The sequence below is a fragment of the Bactrocera oleae genome, chromosome 2, assembly GCF_042242935.1.
Source record: "Bactrocera oleae isolate idBacOlea1 chromosome 2, idBacOlea1, whole genome shotgun sequence".
NCBI lineage: Eukaryota > Metazoa > Arthropoda > Insecta > Diptera > Tephritidae > Bactrocera > Bactrocera oleae.
The window spans coordinates 3432870-3452060 of record NC_091536.1 but is presented as its reverse complement, the minus strand read 5'-3'; the positions used below and the strand labels follow the sequence as shown (position 1 = coordinate 3452060).

General features: G+C 34.4%; 2 protein-coding genes across 3 annotated transcripts; one reads left to right on the top strand and one right to left on the bottom strand.

Annotated features, from left to right (window-relative positions):
* Nucleotides 1-514: 514 nt before the first annotated feature.
* On the top strand, nt 515-7529 carry LOC106622073 (mitochondrial pyruvate carrier 2). The gene is made up of 4 exons (XM_036373591.2): nt 515-660; nt 2141-2482; nt 2552-2592; nt 6314-7529. The coding sequence occupies exons 2-4, from the start codon at nt 2320-2322 to the stop codon at nt 6569-6571; spliced, it is 462 nt and encodes a 153-aa protein (XP_036229484.1). The 5' UTR covers nt 515-660; nt 2141-2319; the 3' UTR covers nt 6572-7529.
* Nucleotides 7530-11941: 4412 nt separating this feature from the next.
* On the bottom strand, nt 11942-18924 carry LOC106623761 (uncharacterized). Of its 2 annotated transcripts, none has more exons than XM_070107008.1 (2): nt 18766-18924; nt 11942-13063 (listed from the first exon to the last, which is right to left on the bottom strand). In XM_070107008.1, the coding sequence occupies exon 2, from the start codon at nt 12970-12972 to the stop codon at nt 12586-12588; it is 387 nt and encodes a 128-aa protein (XP_069963109.1). In that variant the 5' UTR covers nt 12973-13063; nt 18766-18924; the 3' UTR covers nt 11942-12585. The 2 variants fall into 2 exon arrangements, with proteins under 2 accessions (XP_069963109.1, XP_014098854.1); XM_014243379.3 differs by lacking the exon at nt 18766-18924 and adding an exon at nt 13199-13316.
* Between the last annotated feature and the right edge of the window lie 267 nt (nt 18925-19191).

The window sequence follows — 19191 nt, the reverse complement described above, 5'->3', positions numbered from 1 at the left end:
ACTTTTACTGAGTAGACAATAACGACAATAAATTTTAAGGAAGTCAGTTAGAACATCAGCGAGAAATAAAATATCACGAGTCAAATACACTTATTGTAATTTAAGCTGCACACACAAAAACAGTTTGTTTAGTTTAGAACGAATGAATAGCAAATGCGTACATACATATGTATGTGTATGATATTTTAAAAATTTACCGAGTAAGTTAATATCGAGTACAACACTAAGAAATTCGGTCGAATTTTTTATCAGATAATCAGCGTTCCATAAAAGCTCAACGAGCAAAACCTGTTATCTGACAGGTATGTAAGTACGTTGATATCTACAAGCGAAATCTAGTTTGCTACAGTGACGTGATTGCTTTTTTGCAATACAATACCGAATTGTGTATGTATGTGTTTACGCTAGCTGCCAGGAGAGTTAATGAGTCTTTTTACGTAGATTATGCTTTTTCTAAGTAGAAATACAATTTAGTATTAAACGTTTGAGCACTTATTTGCTCATATTTTTTCGTTTGATTGTTTTTAGCGATTTTTGCTGACGTTAGCAACGTTGTTGGTGTGACTTTTATAACTAGTTGAGGATTCTATTAGGTGGCAATGAGAGGGGTTCATTTTGATATTAGCTAATTCAGTTGGTATTTGGTTGTTGTGCTGGAATGTAAGTAAATGTATTTAGATGTGTAAAAAGTGCGATTACATAGGGTGATTAAAGTGGATTTTTCATTGTTAAAAGTGAAAATGAATAAGTTTGTTTTAAAAGAAATTCCAACAAGTGAATTAAATTTTATATATATTTTACATGTGTTAATATACATATGTATAAGGCAGAAACAAGTCGATTTATAATGCATAAGTTACAAGCAAATTTAATTTCCGTAGCGCGCGCTTTCCAATTTATTATTGCTGTAAAATTTTACTTAATCGGTGGCGTTGCAGCTGTTTGCAATTGCTTTGCTTTTTTATTTTTACTCGCGGAAATTGTCAGCAGCCAACAATTGAGTGTATGTTTTTCTAATGTTGCTTTTCGCACTAGTTTTTTACATTTTGTATCATGCACTCGAGCAAGTGACTGCATTTCGTTGCATTCTTGAGACATTATACCAACACTAGTTGGCGATCAAGGTCAAGGTTATGTATGTGACGTCAAAATACAGGTTGTGCTTTCCGGTAATTTAATTGTGCATCAACGGCAATGTATCGAAGTAGTATTTTAAATAGATAAATAAATATATATCTTATTATGCAGCATATCTTATTAAATTATTTGTACCCTACATAATGTATAATATGTGTATTCTACAAATGCATATACATATATTTGCGATTATGCGCAATTGTCGTTAAATATTTCCTTCACTGGTGTCAAAAAGAATTAGAAATTCACGAATTGTTCCATTTATGGAACGTGCTTAGACCTCGCCCAATAAATGATTATATTAAATGTGCATTCGCAAGGCAGATGGATATTATCACAAGTGTTGCGAACGCTTAATTTTTCTTAGAAAAATATTACAGAGGAATAAATCAAATCTAGAATATAGTAATTGTGGTTTTAAAATACACCGGAAGTAATCATATTATACAAGTATTTCAAATCACGACAACCATTATAATATAACGAATAGACCCTGTTTAGACCGACCATTACATATGATCTTGTAGGGTATATATTGTTTTAAGTATACTAAACAGTATGCAAATTTACTAGTGGCTAGCAGAAAAATTTGCATTTCTAACAGAAGTATTTACATAACGAAGGAAGCAATGATCGGCCTCTACTCGTTCATTTTCACAGCTCGTTCATTCTTGTAGACATTTACTTATGCATATTTGTACATACATATATAGTATGTATATATTTTTTTTCTTTTAATCTGACAGTGAAACACTTTGGAACACAGCTAAACAGCTACCCACTATCACCCTCAACTGAGCACCCTCGTTCCTTTGAACAAATGTGTTTAGCGCGTCACTGTCACGCATATTCCGAGTGACGAGCCTCTCACTAGCGGTTACACATTTCTCTTTTATTCACCTATGCTCACATGTTGCTATACATATAAACAAGTACATTTCCTTTCTATTTTTGCGTTTTGCTTTTCATTTCCATATTTCTATACTCCGTATTTATATTTCAGTTCTTCCCTATCTAGCAAACGGTGAGGAAGTCCACACTAGCAATTGTTCAAGTAAAGTACCTGGTATACCTAACCCTTAGGATAAAGTTAGACAATTGTAAATACGAATAATTAGTACAAAATATCAAATCTCAAACGAAACTAAAGTCTTGTAACAAGTGCATACAAACAACAATACAATGGCTTCCTCATCACCACCTGCAGCAGCACCACCACCACCACCTCCGTCATCAGCCACTACCGCTGGCAAAGGATTTCCCAACAAAATTTACAATGCTCTTATTGGCTCAGTGGACAAACATGTGCCCGAAAAGATGCGACCATTGTGGCAGCATCCAGCTGGTAAGCGTTATTGTTAAACACCAAATCAGTTTAATTGAAATAAGGCTATTGGCATTTTATTCCTTGCAGGACCAAAAACTGTTTTCTTCTGGGCACCACTTTTCAAATGGGTAAGCGTTTTAGGCAAATATTGATATCAGTGTTTTGGAAAATAACAAACTTATATAGAACTTACATAATCAGCGAAAAAACGGAACGAATGAGAAATATTAACATACGAATGTGTATGCAACCACTTTATACTCGCATCAATATCAAGTATGAATTCACATTATCAGCTCATTCTCAAATTCATTGTATTGTCTACCGTCAAATTTTTATTAGGAGTAGGTGGTGACTGAACCAATTCAAAAGTGTGGCGTTAGATAAGAGTAACCGCTACAACAACATTGGGCGCGACTAATAAAACACATGTATACTCTATGTACATATATTTATTTTTCCTTATAATACCTATGCTTTAAGTGCGCCATTGATCTGGTAATTTTCGCTAAGTCATTTCTAATCCAGCCAACTGATAAAGAAGTGATAATCAACTTATTCTGCGTTTACATGGGGACTCTTTTGTCGCTCATTATCGGCAAATTCTCTATTCGTGTTGTTGTTGTTGTAACGGTTACCTAGTCCCCGCTTGGGTGATAAGTTATAGTTTAGTTGTCGTCGAGGTCATCTAACGGAAGGACATATGTTTGGAATATCGGGGTCTATTCTGGATAAGTAGGAGTTTAACCTGCTACAATATCCAGAACGAAGTTGCGCGAAGGTCACTCTGGTTTCGCGAGGCAACTCGAGCTCTACGTCTGCTATGGGTGGTGGTTTGACTCTTAGTACGCCATTCACTGAGAGATAGTCGGCGAAGGTGTTGATGGCTCCATTGTGAATGGCGGCCAGTGCTTGTCTAAAGTTCGTTGCGTCCGAAGTCCGGTCGGCGTACTGTCTGATGTCGTCGACGTAATCAAGAAAGGACCTCTTGATGTTCCTAGAAAGCGGTTCCGCTTCAATCAGACGACTGCAGGGGTGATTTCTGCGGAATCATCCCAGCAGAAACTGTTTGGAGAGGAGCTCGTTATGTTCCTTAACCGGAAGCATACGGGCCTCACTGTGCACTCTTTTTTCTGTCGCTCTGTGCCTTCATACGAGCAAAAAGAATCCAGCAACTCGAATCGAGTTTTTCTGTCATTCCTTTTCCTAAAATTTTCGCAAATTTGTGCGGTTCGGCTACGCGACACTTAGAGTGCGTTGCATATTTTATTTGTGTGTTAGGATGATGGTCGTCACACATTTTACTTACAAGGAATTACCATGAATGAGGTAGAACCATATGCTTAATAGTTTCGAAGAAATACTTAAGTCCGGAATTTCCTAATCTACCAGAATGTATTGAAAACCTGCTGATAATATTTTCAAGGCCAAATTTATGACAGGAATTTCCCAATCTTTCGGGAAGTATTTAAACCGATACTTTTTTACTTCTTATTTTTTTTTTTATTATAAAACATTCATGAATTAATTACAATTCTTTTTTAAATCAAATGATATTCGAAGTAAACGAAATAAATATGAAAGCAAATTAATATTTTATGTAAATATAAAAAAGTAATGTTACCACTTTTATTAGAATTCATTGATGTATATTAGGTGTAGTAACAAGAAATTATTTTTCCAATAGATGGCGTTATTTATTTGTATCTCGCGTTGTAAAAGTCCGATCGGGTTCGGCTTTATGGCGTTAGAAAGATGACATTTCTTTCTAAAAAAGCTTTTCTAACAGTTTTTTGATTGGTTGATTCAGTTTTGTTTGAGCGCGCGTCAAAAATGGACACAGTTTTTCTTCGATAAGGGCGAAAACGCAAGCCAAGCGGTTGAAAATGTAAATAGTGTTTATGGTCCTGATACTGTTACAGCCAATTTTACGCCATTTTGGTTTCGTCGATTCCGTTCCGGTAATTTTGATGTCAACGATGCACCATGCTCTGGAAGACATTATCAAAAAAACGATCCACTAATGGAAATCGCCGTGTCCAAACATCGATTACGATTGTCCAGTATCTAAATATTGCACAAAGAACCGTTTGGAACCATTTGAATAAGGCTGGATACGAAAAGTAATAACTAAAGCATTCAATTTAATGCAAAAAAAATGAATTTATTTTTACTACACCTAATATATTATCACATTTAATACCGTTAGCACAGCACAGTGCCTTCGTCTTCCCTCGTCGTCCCCTCGCCCACAATAAACCGATTTGGGTTACAAAAGAGTCCGTGTGTGAACTGGCACTTAGCAGACAGTGCGACCTGATTGGCAATGAAATTGCCTGCGTCGTGTATATGTATAAAACAAAATTAGTGTTAGTATGGTGATTAGCGTGTTGCAAAATACAATATTTATACATATATACATATGTACATGGGTACATAGGTATCCGGATATTTTTAGTAGTGATGTACTATGCGGCTAATAAATAAAAATTTTTGATTTTAAAGTTTATAGAGGTTATACAAAATAATAATAATCTTGTAATTATTAACTTAGGGCATTTAACATTTATGGCTAATTAACATAGAACTTTTGCCTCGCTTTGCGTCGGACATTTGTTTTAGCAGAAAAGTTCGTTGTGCGTTTTTATATGAGTACGTTCACATTTAAAGTTTCGACGCGAGGCCAAGCAAAATGTTGGGCATTCTCATCTTTTTACGCTTTGCCAAGCAACAGTCATTATTTTTATTAGAGAGAAACACAGAAAGCAAAGCGTTCGTTTTGGCATACCCTTCGTTTACTGCGCTTCATTGTTTCAGTATGAACTGTCACGCAAAGCGAGGAAAATTATATGTGAATGAACCTTTAATATATGAGTGATGCATTGTAAAGCGAGGATTTATCTATCCTACTATTACAATGTGAATATTATTTTAGTAGTCTACATTCAGGCTTCATTTGTCCGTTGACATAAACGACTGCTCTTAGTTCATATTTTTATTTATATGTGTTATAATAATACATTTTAGTTAGACCTTTTATACAGTCTAGCACACAAATTTATTATTACAACTACTACATACAAGCATATATACTTACAAGCAAGTATGCAATTAAAAATATTAAAAATTTACCTTTGGATACAAATGAACCGATGTTTTACTCGTACATATATGTTAGCACACATTGCAAGTATACATATTTACATTTATAAAAATAAATGTATATTCGATCCGGTCTATTTTACCGCTCAAATTTTAATAATTTTTCAAATATACTACTAATTATTTGATACGAAAATAAAATATTTCCTATTACAATACAAATTTCAAAGAATTATTTATGTACGAATACAAAAATTGTTAGGAAATAAGTAATATTTATAAAACCTAGCTCTGATCCAATTACGATCATTTAAATAGCTGGAAAACGCTTTTTACAAAATCCAAAACTACATATGCCCCTTTACTGTATAACATTCCGGACAAAATATTAGTTTACTAACTTAATTCGTTATTCCTTTTCGATGCGGCTTTATATAAATACCTATGTACATATATAATATTTTTAAAACTTCTGACGATACCAAGCAACCAATAGTTGACGAAAAATCGATTGATAATTTAGATGTAGGTATGTATCTAACCCTATATCTATTTCCATTATTTTGAGTTAGAAAATGTATTAAGACAATAATGTGCGTGTCGTTTAAATGTTAAGCAATATTCTTAAGTATTTGAAGAATATTTATAAATAAGTTTAGTCAGCACGTTTATCAAATAATTTTTGTAAAAAAAAATTTATAAATTTTAATAATTGAAATTATACCATTTGATTTCTTCGCTTTCCAGTCTCTTGTCATAGCTGGTCTCAGCGACTTGGCGCGTCCGGCTGAAGCTCTTTCGGTGCCACAGTGTGCAGCACTCGCCGCCACCGGTATCATTTGGTCACGTTACTCCTTGGTTATCATTCCCAAAAACTACAGTCTGTTCGCCGTCAATTTATTTGTCGGTTTGACACAAGTTATTCAACTCGGCCGCGCATACAATTATCAAATGGAACAAAAAAAACTGGCAGGTGAACAACCTGCAAAGAAGAACGAATTGTAAATGGCTTTAATTTCGATTTGTATATAATATTTAAATGTTTGTACATAGAAATGTATATAATGTTAAAGAGACGCATGCTAACCACATTAATTAAGCGGCAAGTGGTGTACCCAAGCCATTAAAATCTACAAAGGTGATTAATATCGATTTGCTTTATTTGCTGTCAATACACACATATATAGTATGTATACAAAGCACTTTACATACAAATATATGAATGATGAAAATGTAATTACGGCCAAAATAACACAACAGGCCGTAGCAGTAATAAAATATTAATAAATAAATAAATAGAGCAAACGCAAGGCTCCTACATATACTTATGTATGGATATATGCATACATATTTGTATACCCGCATGCATAAGCAAGTTACAAATTGCACTTGAATGCAGAAAGTCAATGCCAATGGCGCAACATCCACATGACTTCTAAATAAACACACATGCATACATATGCAAATAATTTAGGCAAACAACAAAACCGTTGGCCAGTAAAAGTGCTCAATATGTGGAAGCGGTCATTTATTATTATATAATAGTACTACAAAAACTGGTGATATAATTAAGTAGTGAATTGTAAATTAAATAATATTATCTGTTGTTTAACTACACTAAAGCTGAATTAATTTTGAATTTAAACTATAACTAAGTTAAGAAAGTTAAACAATCAGATCATCACAAAACAGCACAAATTATGCAAATAAAAAATGTTATTTAAAATTCATAGTAGTAATTTATACAAAAGCTTCCCAATGAAAGTGAAATATGTAGTTTGTTTTTCTTTCTTTTAATCTTTTGTCATTAACTTCAAACTATTGTATAATTAATAAAATTGTAATTTTTTCTTTGTTTATTCAATTAGTCAATGCAAACGTTAACACTCATGTCAAAGAGTTTAAAGTTTGTGTTCCAATCAATAATAAAGAACAGGTTTGAGCCAAAGAGCAAACGAAAATAGTACATCGACTCGTACATATATACTAATACAGATATTTATGTACATATGTAAATAAGTTGTAAGAGACTGTATAAGTTACAAAGCACAGCATAGTACGCAATTAGCATCTAACATGGAAACAGATATAGTAGGTATGTATATATATTAATTATATGTACATATGTATGTATATGTATTTTGGGCAATGAGAACTTTTATTTGTAGAATTACAAGTAAAAGTTACAAAAAAACACAAGTAAGTAAGGGCTAAGTTCGGGTCGAATCGAACATTTTATACTCTTGCAACTTGCAAGGATCAAAGCAAAGAAATGTTGCACCCAATATATGTTGCGAAACAATTCAACGTTCATTATTCGACGAAATCGTCAATGGATTACAATCAAATTTGTATTTAATTAAGTTGTATTATAGGTCATATACTCAATTAGTTTTATTACTATATTTTACTTCGCTGCAGCTAAAATTGTATTGAAATTATATTTAAATGAGCTATATGGGATACAAACTCAACTGTATAAGCTAAATTTCAAGCAGAGGATCGCAATTCCTTATTTTAGGTATACACGGTTTGGACAAAAGTGACTAATTTCATTCATATTCCCACACAATCTGTAAGAAAACTTCTTCGTTTAGTTTTATTAAAATATCACACATTTTGTCAGGTGGAAAATTTGGAAATTATTATACATATTTTATTGGGGACAGAGAAAAGGATGAACTAATTGATTTAGTTTTGACATTGCTGAGGTATACTTGAGACCATACTTTCAAGCAATTTTATAAATATATAACTCATACATTGAACGTTTGTTCGGCAGAGGTTTGATAAGATAACGAAAATCAATATACCTACGTAGTATTTAGGAGTTGCGTAATTCGTAGACTAAATTCACATACTGTCGGCATTAAACTAGAGTATATCCAGTATTAATCAGTTAATTTTGCTAAGAAGTTTGAAAATTTGAAGTTAGGTTTATGAGGGATAGGGGTAGTATTGACCCGATTTTATCTATTTTTGGCAATACAACATGCTATTAACAGAATAAAATACTCCCTGAGTTTCATTAAGGTACCTCACATACCATCACCAACATATGTACGTAGAGTAAAATCAACCGGACGTTTGAAAATTCTGTGATTGGTTATATGAGGGCTAGGGCAAGTTTTCACTCGATTTTACTCATTTTAGGCAAAAAGATTAAACATTATAAGGAAAATACATCCACTTAATCCTTGAACAGTTATGGTCCGATTTTGGCAATTTTAAGACTTAAGTAGGCGTGGTTGGAGTCCGATTTTGCTCATTTTCTCATTGTGAGATGGGGATTATGTACCAAATTTTGTTGAAATTGATCAAGTAGTTTCGGGGATATATGATTTCGCCTAAATGTGGACGGTGCCACGCCCATCGTCAAGTTTTGTCAACGGTTCCTTTAAACCCCTTTGTGCCATTCTCGATTTAAAATTTAATGTCTCTGAGGCATTAAGTTATTGATTTATCGCACTTTTAGTAGTTTTTAACAAAACCGTTATATAGCGAGTGGGCGGGGTTATCATCCGATTTCATCCATTTTTACACAGTTGAAGGAAATGTTATAAATATTTATTTTGTGCAAATTTGGGCTATACAGCTTGAATGGCTTAGGAGAAATATACATTAAACTTATTAGAAGGTGGGGCCACGGCCCAAACTGCAAATGGTGTCAAGAAATATGTGTAACAAGTTTCAGCAAGAGATCTTAATTTTTACTCACCTTACAGCTTGCACGGACTGACGGATGGACAGACAGGCAGACATCCGGATTTCAGCTCGTTTCGGCATTCTGATCATTTATATTGTACATATATATATATAACCCTATATCTATCTCGATTAGTTTTGGGTGATGACCAAAAGTATTATACTTTGTAGCAACATTGTGCATGAGTATAACAACATTTTGCATGTGTACTTTAAGTTTCAATAAAAACAACGAGCGAAACGAGTTTTATAGTGTATTATTTCTGCGATTTCTGGCCATTAACCCCAGGTACTATCCTAGATACTTTAATATACTTATAATATATATATATATGTATTGAGAATAGTGCAGTGCAAAACCAAAGAATAAGGTTAACGTGTCCGAATAAATATTCGAACATTGTTTTATCTGAAATCGAGTGCAGTGCAAAACCAAAGAATAAGGTTAACGTGTCCGAATAAATATTCGAACATTGTTTTATCTGAAATCGAGTGAATGGTTGATGGAACTTGAATACATAGGTCAGAGTCTTCTTTCTGACTAAAAGAAGGCTCAGTCTTTATGACGGTATCGATATTGTTTCTTCGTTGTGTACCATCTTAGATCATTGTTGTCAGTCTTATATAATCTTTCATTGATTATTGAGATGGCATATTTTTACTTCAACCACATATGGAACTTCGGGATTAATTAGGTTGTGTTCACTCCAATTCATATATGGAACCCGAGTTTTTTTGATTGACTGCCATATGTTTGTACAGTTTTTAAAATAATTTAAATCATTCATTAAGGGGTAGTTATTTGACCCACTAAATTATATTGTTGAAATACGCATATAGTCTTTTCCTGATACGACCTATTCAGGCCTTAAGATACACAGGGAATGTACCCCCAATTGTGGTCCCATGTTGACTACGCACCACTTTGATAAACCGTCTCAATGGAAGTAGAATTAGTACCCAGTACGCGCGCCATCACGAGCTCAAAGTAGCCAACCCAACCCAACCTTCATCCCGCTTCAATCTTTCTGCAAAAACCACCAGGTTTTTCCGCGCACCCTCCCCCAGCTACAACAACGGACTCCAGAGTAAGATCGAGGAGATAGTTGATCGATAACCCAGCTAAACACCCGCAAAGATGCTTATGAGTTGTGCAGGTTTCAACGTTTAACGTGAAAATAGTGAATGAATTAATGGTGAAAGCCTCGCATTCATCAGATCATTGCTATCCGATCAGGCGATGTCGATCTCGAAATGTTTAATACATACATCCTCCAGCGTAGGAGGACATGGAAATTCCCGCTGGTGGTTGAGGGAATTTCGAGATGTAGAAATTAAACAGTAGCGGGGAGAAGACGCCGCCCTGATAAAGCCTAAAAAGCATAACCTGGCGACTTATGTTAACTCTCGCATCAACGAAATGGTTAGAGCACTTGTGAGTAAAATTTGGACTACTGTCAAACCCTTGTCCTATTTTAGCCGGCAATTTACATTGCACTCTTCAACTTACAAGGCCAAAAATTGCTTACCCGACGGCTACGAAAAATGCCAAGACTGAGCCCCACTGCTGAGGAGGTTCAAGGTGTCATCGACAGGGCTAAATCGGCATAATCCATAGACTCACTGAACTGAGCTTCTAAATCTGTGACTGACCACTCTAAACATAGTCGATATGTGAGAAATCGGAAACCTGGGAAATCCGCCAGCTTAGGAAATTCTTAGCGTTTGAAAATTCTCCTATCCTTAGTAGTGAAGGCATTTAAAGTCCGAATTTCTCTTAGCATCTGACCATAGCAGATCACCAACATGGCTCTCGTAAAGTGCACAGCATAAACGCCTTGACAACTCGAAAACACCCTGTGGAAAGACGATTCTAGTAGCGTTGGACTTATCAAAAGCTTTTGACACATTCAACCACAAAAGGCTACTATAAGTCATCGAACAATGTACACTCCTCTCGCGGGCTTAAGAGGTGGATCATGCTATATTTGAACGGTCGCAATCACCCGCCTTATTTGTACTTCAAATTCTATATATAAATACTTATGAAGAACTAAACAGGGGTTAGATCTCGAAACTCCTTCAACCACCAGAAGGAATTTCAATCACCTCATACGAAGATAATTGTATGATATTCACGTCGGACAATGGAATAGCGTATATAATCCTCTCCAAACAGTTTCTACTTGAATGATTTCTGAGAAATCAGCTTTGCAGTCATCTGCTTGTAGCGGTTTCTAAACAGCTCATTGATTAATGTCGACGCTAAGCTCTAATTTCTTACCTCAAAGAAAGGTGTGATATAGAACAATAATCATTTTCAATATAATAACTTATGTTAGCCAAAAGTCAACGTGGCCGATTGGGACTAATAGGTGTTGTCGGGTGTTGCTAATGTACATTGTACAGAACGATACAACCGTACTAAATGTATCATTCCCCATGGATACACATATACATACATATGTATATGTAAATATTAAAATAATTTAAGTATCCATAGAGACTATGTAGGACATCCTAAAAGTGTTAGCAGAATAAAAAACATGTTTTTTTTGGGATACGAAAATCAAACTTATGTATATTTGTTCTTGTATATATTTTTTTATCTTTTGAAAAAATGTAAATAACTTCAAAGCATAAATACTTTGTAAAGTGTATTTTTCATCATTTTCTTAAGGTCAGCCGAAAATGCATTAAGTATCCAATTTATATAGAAACTGGTTTGTTCACGTATATATAACATACAGAATATACATATAAATTAAATATAACTATAAGTACAAAAGAGCCGAGAGTGTGAGCGCGCGCAGGCAATAAATAGTTCTACAAATGTCATGGCAAACGCGTCATAGCACTATAGTCAAAAATAGACAAAGAGAACAAAGTACTACGAACAAATTTCACTTTTTTTCATTTTTAGTGCAAAAAGTGCCAAAATTTTCGCTCAACTGACACACGCACACGCCCACTGCACTTTTATTTAAGGGATAGTAATTGGCTTTTATCTTTAATTAAGTTATTTATAATAATAATAATTTTTGTCACACAAAGGCAATACATATAGATTAGGAAGGAAGTATACTTGAAATTTATGAATTTCTTTAATTATCCGTTGCTGCAGCTTAGAGACGCTGTAGCAAGTAATTTTATATTTGTTTGTGTGGAGAGAAGCGAATAGTCGAAGTAAATGCGATTGTTATTGTTGTTGCAATTTGTACGATGCGTACAAACAATATTGTTAATTATTTTAGATTATTTTGTTTGTGAAGTGCTACTATCGCATCGCAAGACTTTACTCAACTGCCGGCACTTTACCAGAAGCCACCAGAAGAGAAACCGCCGGGAGGCACACGCCCGCGTGACTGTTGTTCATTGCCGCCAGTCTGACTAGCCGGACCGCCAGTAGGTGTGGTGGCAGCCGTGTTAGCCTTTTGTGTTTCAGGCTCCGATTGAGCTTGCTTATTATGTGTAATCTCTTCACGTAGTTTCTCCACCTTTTTATTCGGATCCGTCGAATTCATACAAGCATTCATGTTGGAAGAATTTTGTTGATTGTATTTCGGACGTGGCGCATTAACGGCAACCTCGGGCTCAGAAAAGATATTGGAGTGACCGCCACCAGGTGGCTTTAGAACACGGCTGGATGGACGAGTGCTGCAGGTAAGGCCGCAACGAGTTTCGGTGGAAGTCATATTCATTGATTAAGTGTCCTATTAGGATTCCTTTATGCAAAAGATGATAAACTTGCTGCAGATACAGGCTTTAATGAACACAATAGATGTTGTGAGTCTGGAAAAAAAATAAATAAAAAATTAATATAAAGAATAAATTTTTAATAAAAAATATCTACGCTCATTTTATATCTATAATCGGTGTAAATATATTTAAAAAAAAAAAAGCTAATTGAATCACAAACGCTTATACCGAAATAACTGGCCAAGTTAAGCGAAACAGCACGACTGGTAGACTGACTTTAACTAACTGAATCATAGACAACACCCCAGGCTGACACGGCAAATGACTCTCACTGACTGGCTGACGGACTGGCGCGCTGCTGGCCGCACTCAAGCGTATACAGTTAGTTGCCGCAGCGGCGCGTCTAAAGTAACCACACCAACAACAATGTTAACAACATTAGTAACAATGACAATGATGGTAATAGTAAACCAGTGAATACAATAATAACAAAGTAAAATCAACAGCGAAAACTTTCACAACATTTTTTGTTGCTTTTATTTTGAATGTTCTCTCTTGTGTCTGTGCCAAAATGAAATTTGCCACTCACTGCCAATCGCAACATACATAAATATGTTCTCATTGTATGTATATAAACATATACATAGCCTTATTTATATGTATAAACATTCATCAGCATCACAGTGATTCACTAATATAGTAGAATAAGTCCTTAGCTGTGTATACATCAACCTAGAAATTGGTCGGTTAAGGTATCGTTAGTATACCTACAACCAAAAATAATAGCAACTAAAAAAATAAATAAATAAAAACTGAAAACAATTAACACAAATGAAATTAAAAAAAAATGTAAGGAAGGGCTAAATTCGGGTGTAACTGAACATTTAATACTCTAGCAACTTGTCAAGATCAAAGCCACGGAAATACCTTTAGGTACATAAGGTTTGCTAGAACAACGAAAATCAATATACATACATATCTACAAGTATGTAGTATATAGTTGGGTAATTTGTGAACCATTTTCACATATTTTCGGCATTAAACTATAGTATATCCAATATTTTACGTTCAGTCAAATTTGCTAAGGTATCTTACTTAATTGCCAATATAAAGTCAGCAGGTAGTTCGAAAATCTTTCTATTAGGTATATGGGGGCTAAGGGAAATGTTGACCATGTTATTATCAGAAAAGGGTTCTCTTCGAATTTCTATAATAAAATAGGAACTTCGGTCCACATATTCGGTATCTAGGGGCTTGAAAAGTTTTAGTAGTTTAGTAGTAATTTTTGGTAATAAGGTGGCGCACTTCAAAGGCACTATTCGTGCAAAATTTTATCCCGATTCATTCATTGGTGCGTGATTTGCATACTGGAAAGTGAAAGAATCAGATGAAATTTAAACTTGTGTTATTTGGGGAAATAGGCGTGGTTGTAGTCCGATTTCGCATTAAAACATAGGAATGACAATATAATATTACATATCAAATGTGGTCGATATCGGTCGAGTAGGTTTGATATATGCGTTTTAACCACTTTGCTTTTAGTAGTTTTTAACAGAACCGTTATATAAGGAGTGGGGGGGGGTAAGCACTCGATTCCATTTATTTTTACAGTGTCGGTAGGGGTGATCAACGGATTCGTCTCGATTAAATTTGGTTGCTGCACCTTAAGTGGTTTAGGAGATATGTATATTTAGTGCTAAGTTAAGACATTATATAGATTTCCGTTTAATTCGTTTTGTAAACCAAGTACCAGGTTTCATTAGCATATCTCGACTAGTTTTAGATGATACAAACAACCGTTAGGTGAACAACACTATTATACTCTGTAGCAAAATGTTGCAAAAGTATAAAAATATTTCGCAAAAACGCTCGTACAGAGCAACCTATTTATATTTTCTAAAGGTAATAAAAAAAATTAAGAACTCACAATTAAAATGTTGAATAGGTAATAATTGTTCGAGAGAAATCTTGAATTCGACAGTGTGCGACAAAATCGTACGTAAAATACCTTGTCGGCATTTAAATGAATAAAATAATATATAGATATTTAATAATTTTATTTTTATTATTAATGCCCTAATAATTGTTCTTTTTAAATTAGTAATAATTAAACAAATATACTTAATACATGTGCTCGAAAGTAAACAGCTACCTCTCCGACGCTTCTTCTCTGCAAGGAGTCTGACACTCCCCCCACTAAATCCACAGCGACCATTTTCACAAACTGAACGAAGGAGTACAGACTGGACACAACAAAATCCTCAAATCGCTTGCCGGCACAGTGAACACCTTATGCTTCCGGTTATGGGAACATAACCAGAGTGACGCTCGCCCAACTTCGTTCTGGATATTGTAGCAAGTTAAACTCCTACTTATCCAGAATAGACCCCGACATTCCAAACATATGTCCTGCGTGCAATGAGTCTCGCATGATACCAACAACCTGCATGTCCGACCCCGTCGAAACAGCTTGTTTCTTGGGCCTCCAACCAAACTTAACTTATAACTTATCATCCAAAAGGGGACTAGATAACCGTTACAACAACAACAACCATTCTTTTTCCATTTATGTCCACCGACTGATTTCTTCAGCGCTCCCAATAGGTGTTCAATAGGATTGAGATTCGTGAACAGGAAGGGGCATTCCATAATGTCAACTTTATTGCGATGAATCCACGATTTTACCAGTTTCGAAGCTTGTTTCGGCTCGTTGTCATGCATGAACTCCCACTTTAGTGGCATGTACTCCTACGCATATGGCAATATTACAATATTAAGGATGTTGAGAAAATCTGTTAAAAACATTTTGCCTTGTATCTAATAAATTGGCCCAACTCCAGCCGCCGTAAAGCATCCCCATAACATTATTGATCCGCCTCCGTGTTTAATTGTTTTTCATGTATACCTGAGGTTTAAATTCCGCATTTCGAGGTCGTAGTACAAAAGTTTTCCAATTTATACGAAGCTTGTGTTTCTGAGAATTCTTGCATATCTTAAATTTAGACCAGCGTCCCTGATGCATTAAGTAATTTTTTAATATATTTCTTTTCACTTTCCGTACAATGTTTCCCGCCCTCCATTTTATATAAAAATATTTACATGTTATGTAATACAGTTAATTTCAACAAAACAATAAATGGGCTCTTAATTTCAGAAAATTTCGTTGGGATCTATTCTTCTATCTATTTTTCTGAGCAAACTAATAAATAACTAAATTTGTCCCTATTATTTTTCTCTGCTCATACGTAGCACATGTACCTAAAATCATACTTTTTTGTCGTTATTACAGTAGTAAAGAACTGTTTGGTAGCATTAGTTTACAGTTAACTTCAATACTGTGGGACAAATATAAGCAAATCTGTGCTATAAACTATGTGAATAAAGGTGATGTCCCGATTATTTTTCCCAACACTGTATGTATGTATGTATATGCACAATACACATTTCATGTAAAGTCATCGTCTTCACTTCCGATGCAGCACATATTGCCAGCTGACGTTCAGGTTCTGCTTCGAATGTATTTAACAATATATAAAACAAATATACATAAACATTAATAATTATGTGTACGCATATTTAAACTTATATAAAGAGATGAAATTCCCCTATTATATGCTAGATACCGCATATGTACATATGTACAGCGACATCATTTAGGGACGGTGGAGGATTACTGGCGTCTAGTCGGTAGCTCTGCATTCTATTGCAAGTGTATGGTTTGTCATGACAAGTCCTCTCTTAAAAGCTAAAAACAAACCCGCTGGCAACTTTTCATGCAACTTTATTGCTGCAACATTATAGTTATGATGAAGACAGTGTGATACGACAATTACACATACAAAAAATATGTTACCCCTATACATAACAATGCTGTACAGGGAAACAATGAACTCGTACGAGTCGAAAACCTCGTAATTCGATGGCAAATATAAATTTATGTGTGTATGAATATTTCACTAAAGTTGACACTTCTGTTTACAACTGAAAGTTAGTTTTGTCTATCTTCAAAAAAGTATTTTGCAAAACTAAAGAAGTGCTTATTATTTGAAACAAAATATAAAAATGTTAAAGTAGAAATCTACACAATTTTTGAAAGTTGTTCCTTTATTGGTACATAAGTCTATGCTGAACAGTTTGATAGTTATGTTATATACATACTTATAACTCTGAATATGGAACATCTTTAACCCTAAGGTATGTAAAAAAAAAATATTACGATACAGCAAAGAATAACTATCACATCACTTCATTCTTCTAAAACTTATGCCTTCCGCTAAATCACAGTTCCTACCTATGATATAGCTATAAAGTAATTTGTGGAGATAGTAACAGCAATACGCACATCGTGGCGGCTAATTCCACCTTCAAAATTAGCAGATCGACGAGCTATTTTGTAGCGCGGAGATTGCAAAAAGGCAACATACTCAATAGCAAGTATTGTATTGCCATAAATGCAAATGACACGGTTCTAACTTTAATTTATGTATATAAAATATTGGTATTGTAGGAGTAGACAATGAAATGTTTTTAACAGTAATTTCAAATAGGATGTTATTGCAAAATTATTAATTATTTTATTTAGTCTTTAGCTAAATCCAATTTATTACAATTAAATAAAATTAATTGATAAACGCTTTTCCGATTTGTCATAAATACGTATTATACCTATATACCCATAATTATTTGAAAATATACTAATGAAAAATTTCCTAGCCGTTTGCTTTTAGTGAATTTACTTCAAATCTATCGAATGTCTACTCGGAATCGGATTTTACAAAAGCTGGATTATTTTAAAATTTTTTGTTATGTCAACAGGTAAATTACCATGATGCGCAATTCATTAAGTTAGTTACGTTAAAACAGTAACTAGAATACAAGTATATAGTTCACATAAATATCCTCACCTTTACGTAGTTATGTACTAGTAATACAATATTTTGAACGGTGAATCAGACAACCTTTACGTACCTGAGCCAAAAATAATAAAAAATTATTTACTTTGCCTTGGTTTCCGTTCTATGACTTTGCATTACCTCTTACCAACGCTACAGGCTAACAACGTAGTTGTTGTACTTGATATACATATACACAGTATGTGCCAATTCAAATAGAACTGAAGTTCTTCCAATGCGTTTATTGTAAAACTTGACCGAACCGATTATATCTGGTTTGAACTAGGCAAAAAAAAATAACAAAAAGCTTCGACAAAGCACTATAACTGATTGAATGAAGAAACTCGAACCACAGTAAATGATACTCCCTATATTAAATTTGCAGCTGCTATCGTAAATGACATCTGGAGAACATTACGAAAAAAAGGCAACATTCAGCTACGCAGCCAAACAGGCCGACAAAAATGGAAATGCACCAAAAACGGCTTAGTCGAAGCACGATACCAGACGCACACAAACGAGCAAATAAAAATTCCACTGGTATTTTGGGCGGCAATCTTCGGTACGCTTGTGGAACAACCAAATGTCGCTTTACTTGCTCAACTTGTAAGCACCGTCGCAGCTCGCAGCTATTTTTACTTTGCTAATTTCAAATTACAAAAACTCAACGGGAGCCATTTTGGTTGAATTTTCTGCATATATGCATTCTCCCTAACCCAATTAATTAATGATGAACCAAACCCCAATTTGTTGTGGTATGCAATGTAATGTAAACTTTCTCTACCACAATTCAGACATAATCGATTTTTCGCAAATATTACAAACGTCTATTTTCAACCTACCTCACCATTTCCTTTTCTTAAGTACATTCACTGTGATATTTAGATATAAATTATTATTTACCTCTTAATTTCCTTATTAGTTATTTCCAACTTTCACTTAGTACACTAAATACAGCAGTTCAGAAGATGTTTTCGCGTGTTAATTTCCGTTAATAATAAAATCCAACAATGGAATTTACAAAATTCGAATAGAGTACAAATTCGGCTTTTGACAGGGTGCTAAAAGAAAATTTGAATTGCTGTACAAAAGGTAGCTATGCAATGAGACACCCCAATACTACTTATTAAAACCGAACCTTTTTTTTTAAAACACTAAATTTACATATTTCTGAAACGTCTATAAATGAGACAAAACTATTGGCATTTTATATAATTTTGTATTAGACTATTCAATTAATAATAATTAGACAAGAAAACAATTTAAGCACATGAATTCTGCCCAAAATATTGTGTTAGCACGATGTCGAGTTAAGCAACACTGAAAGCG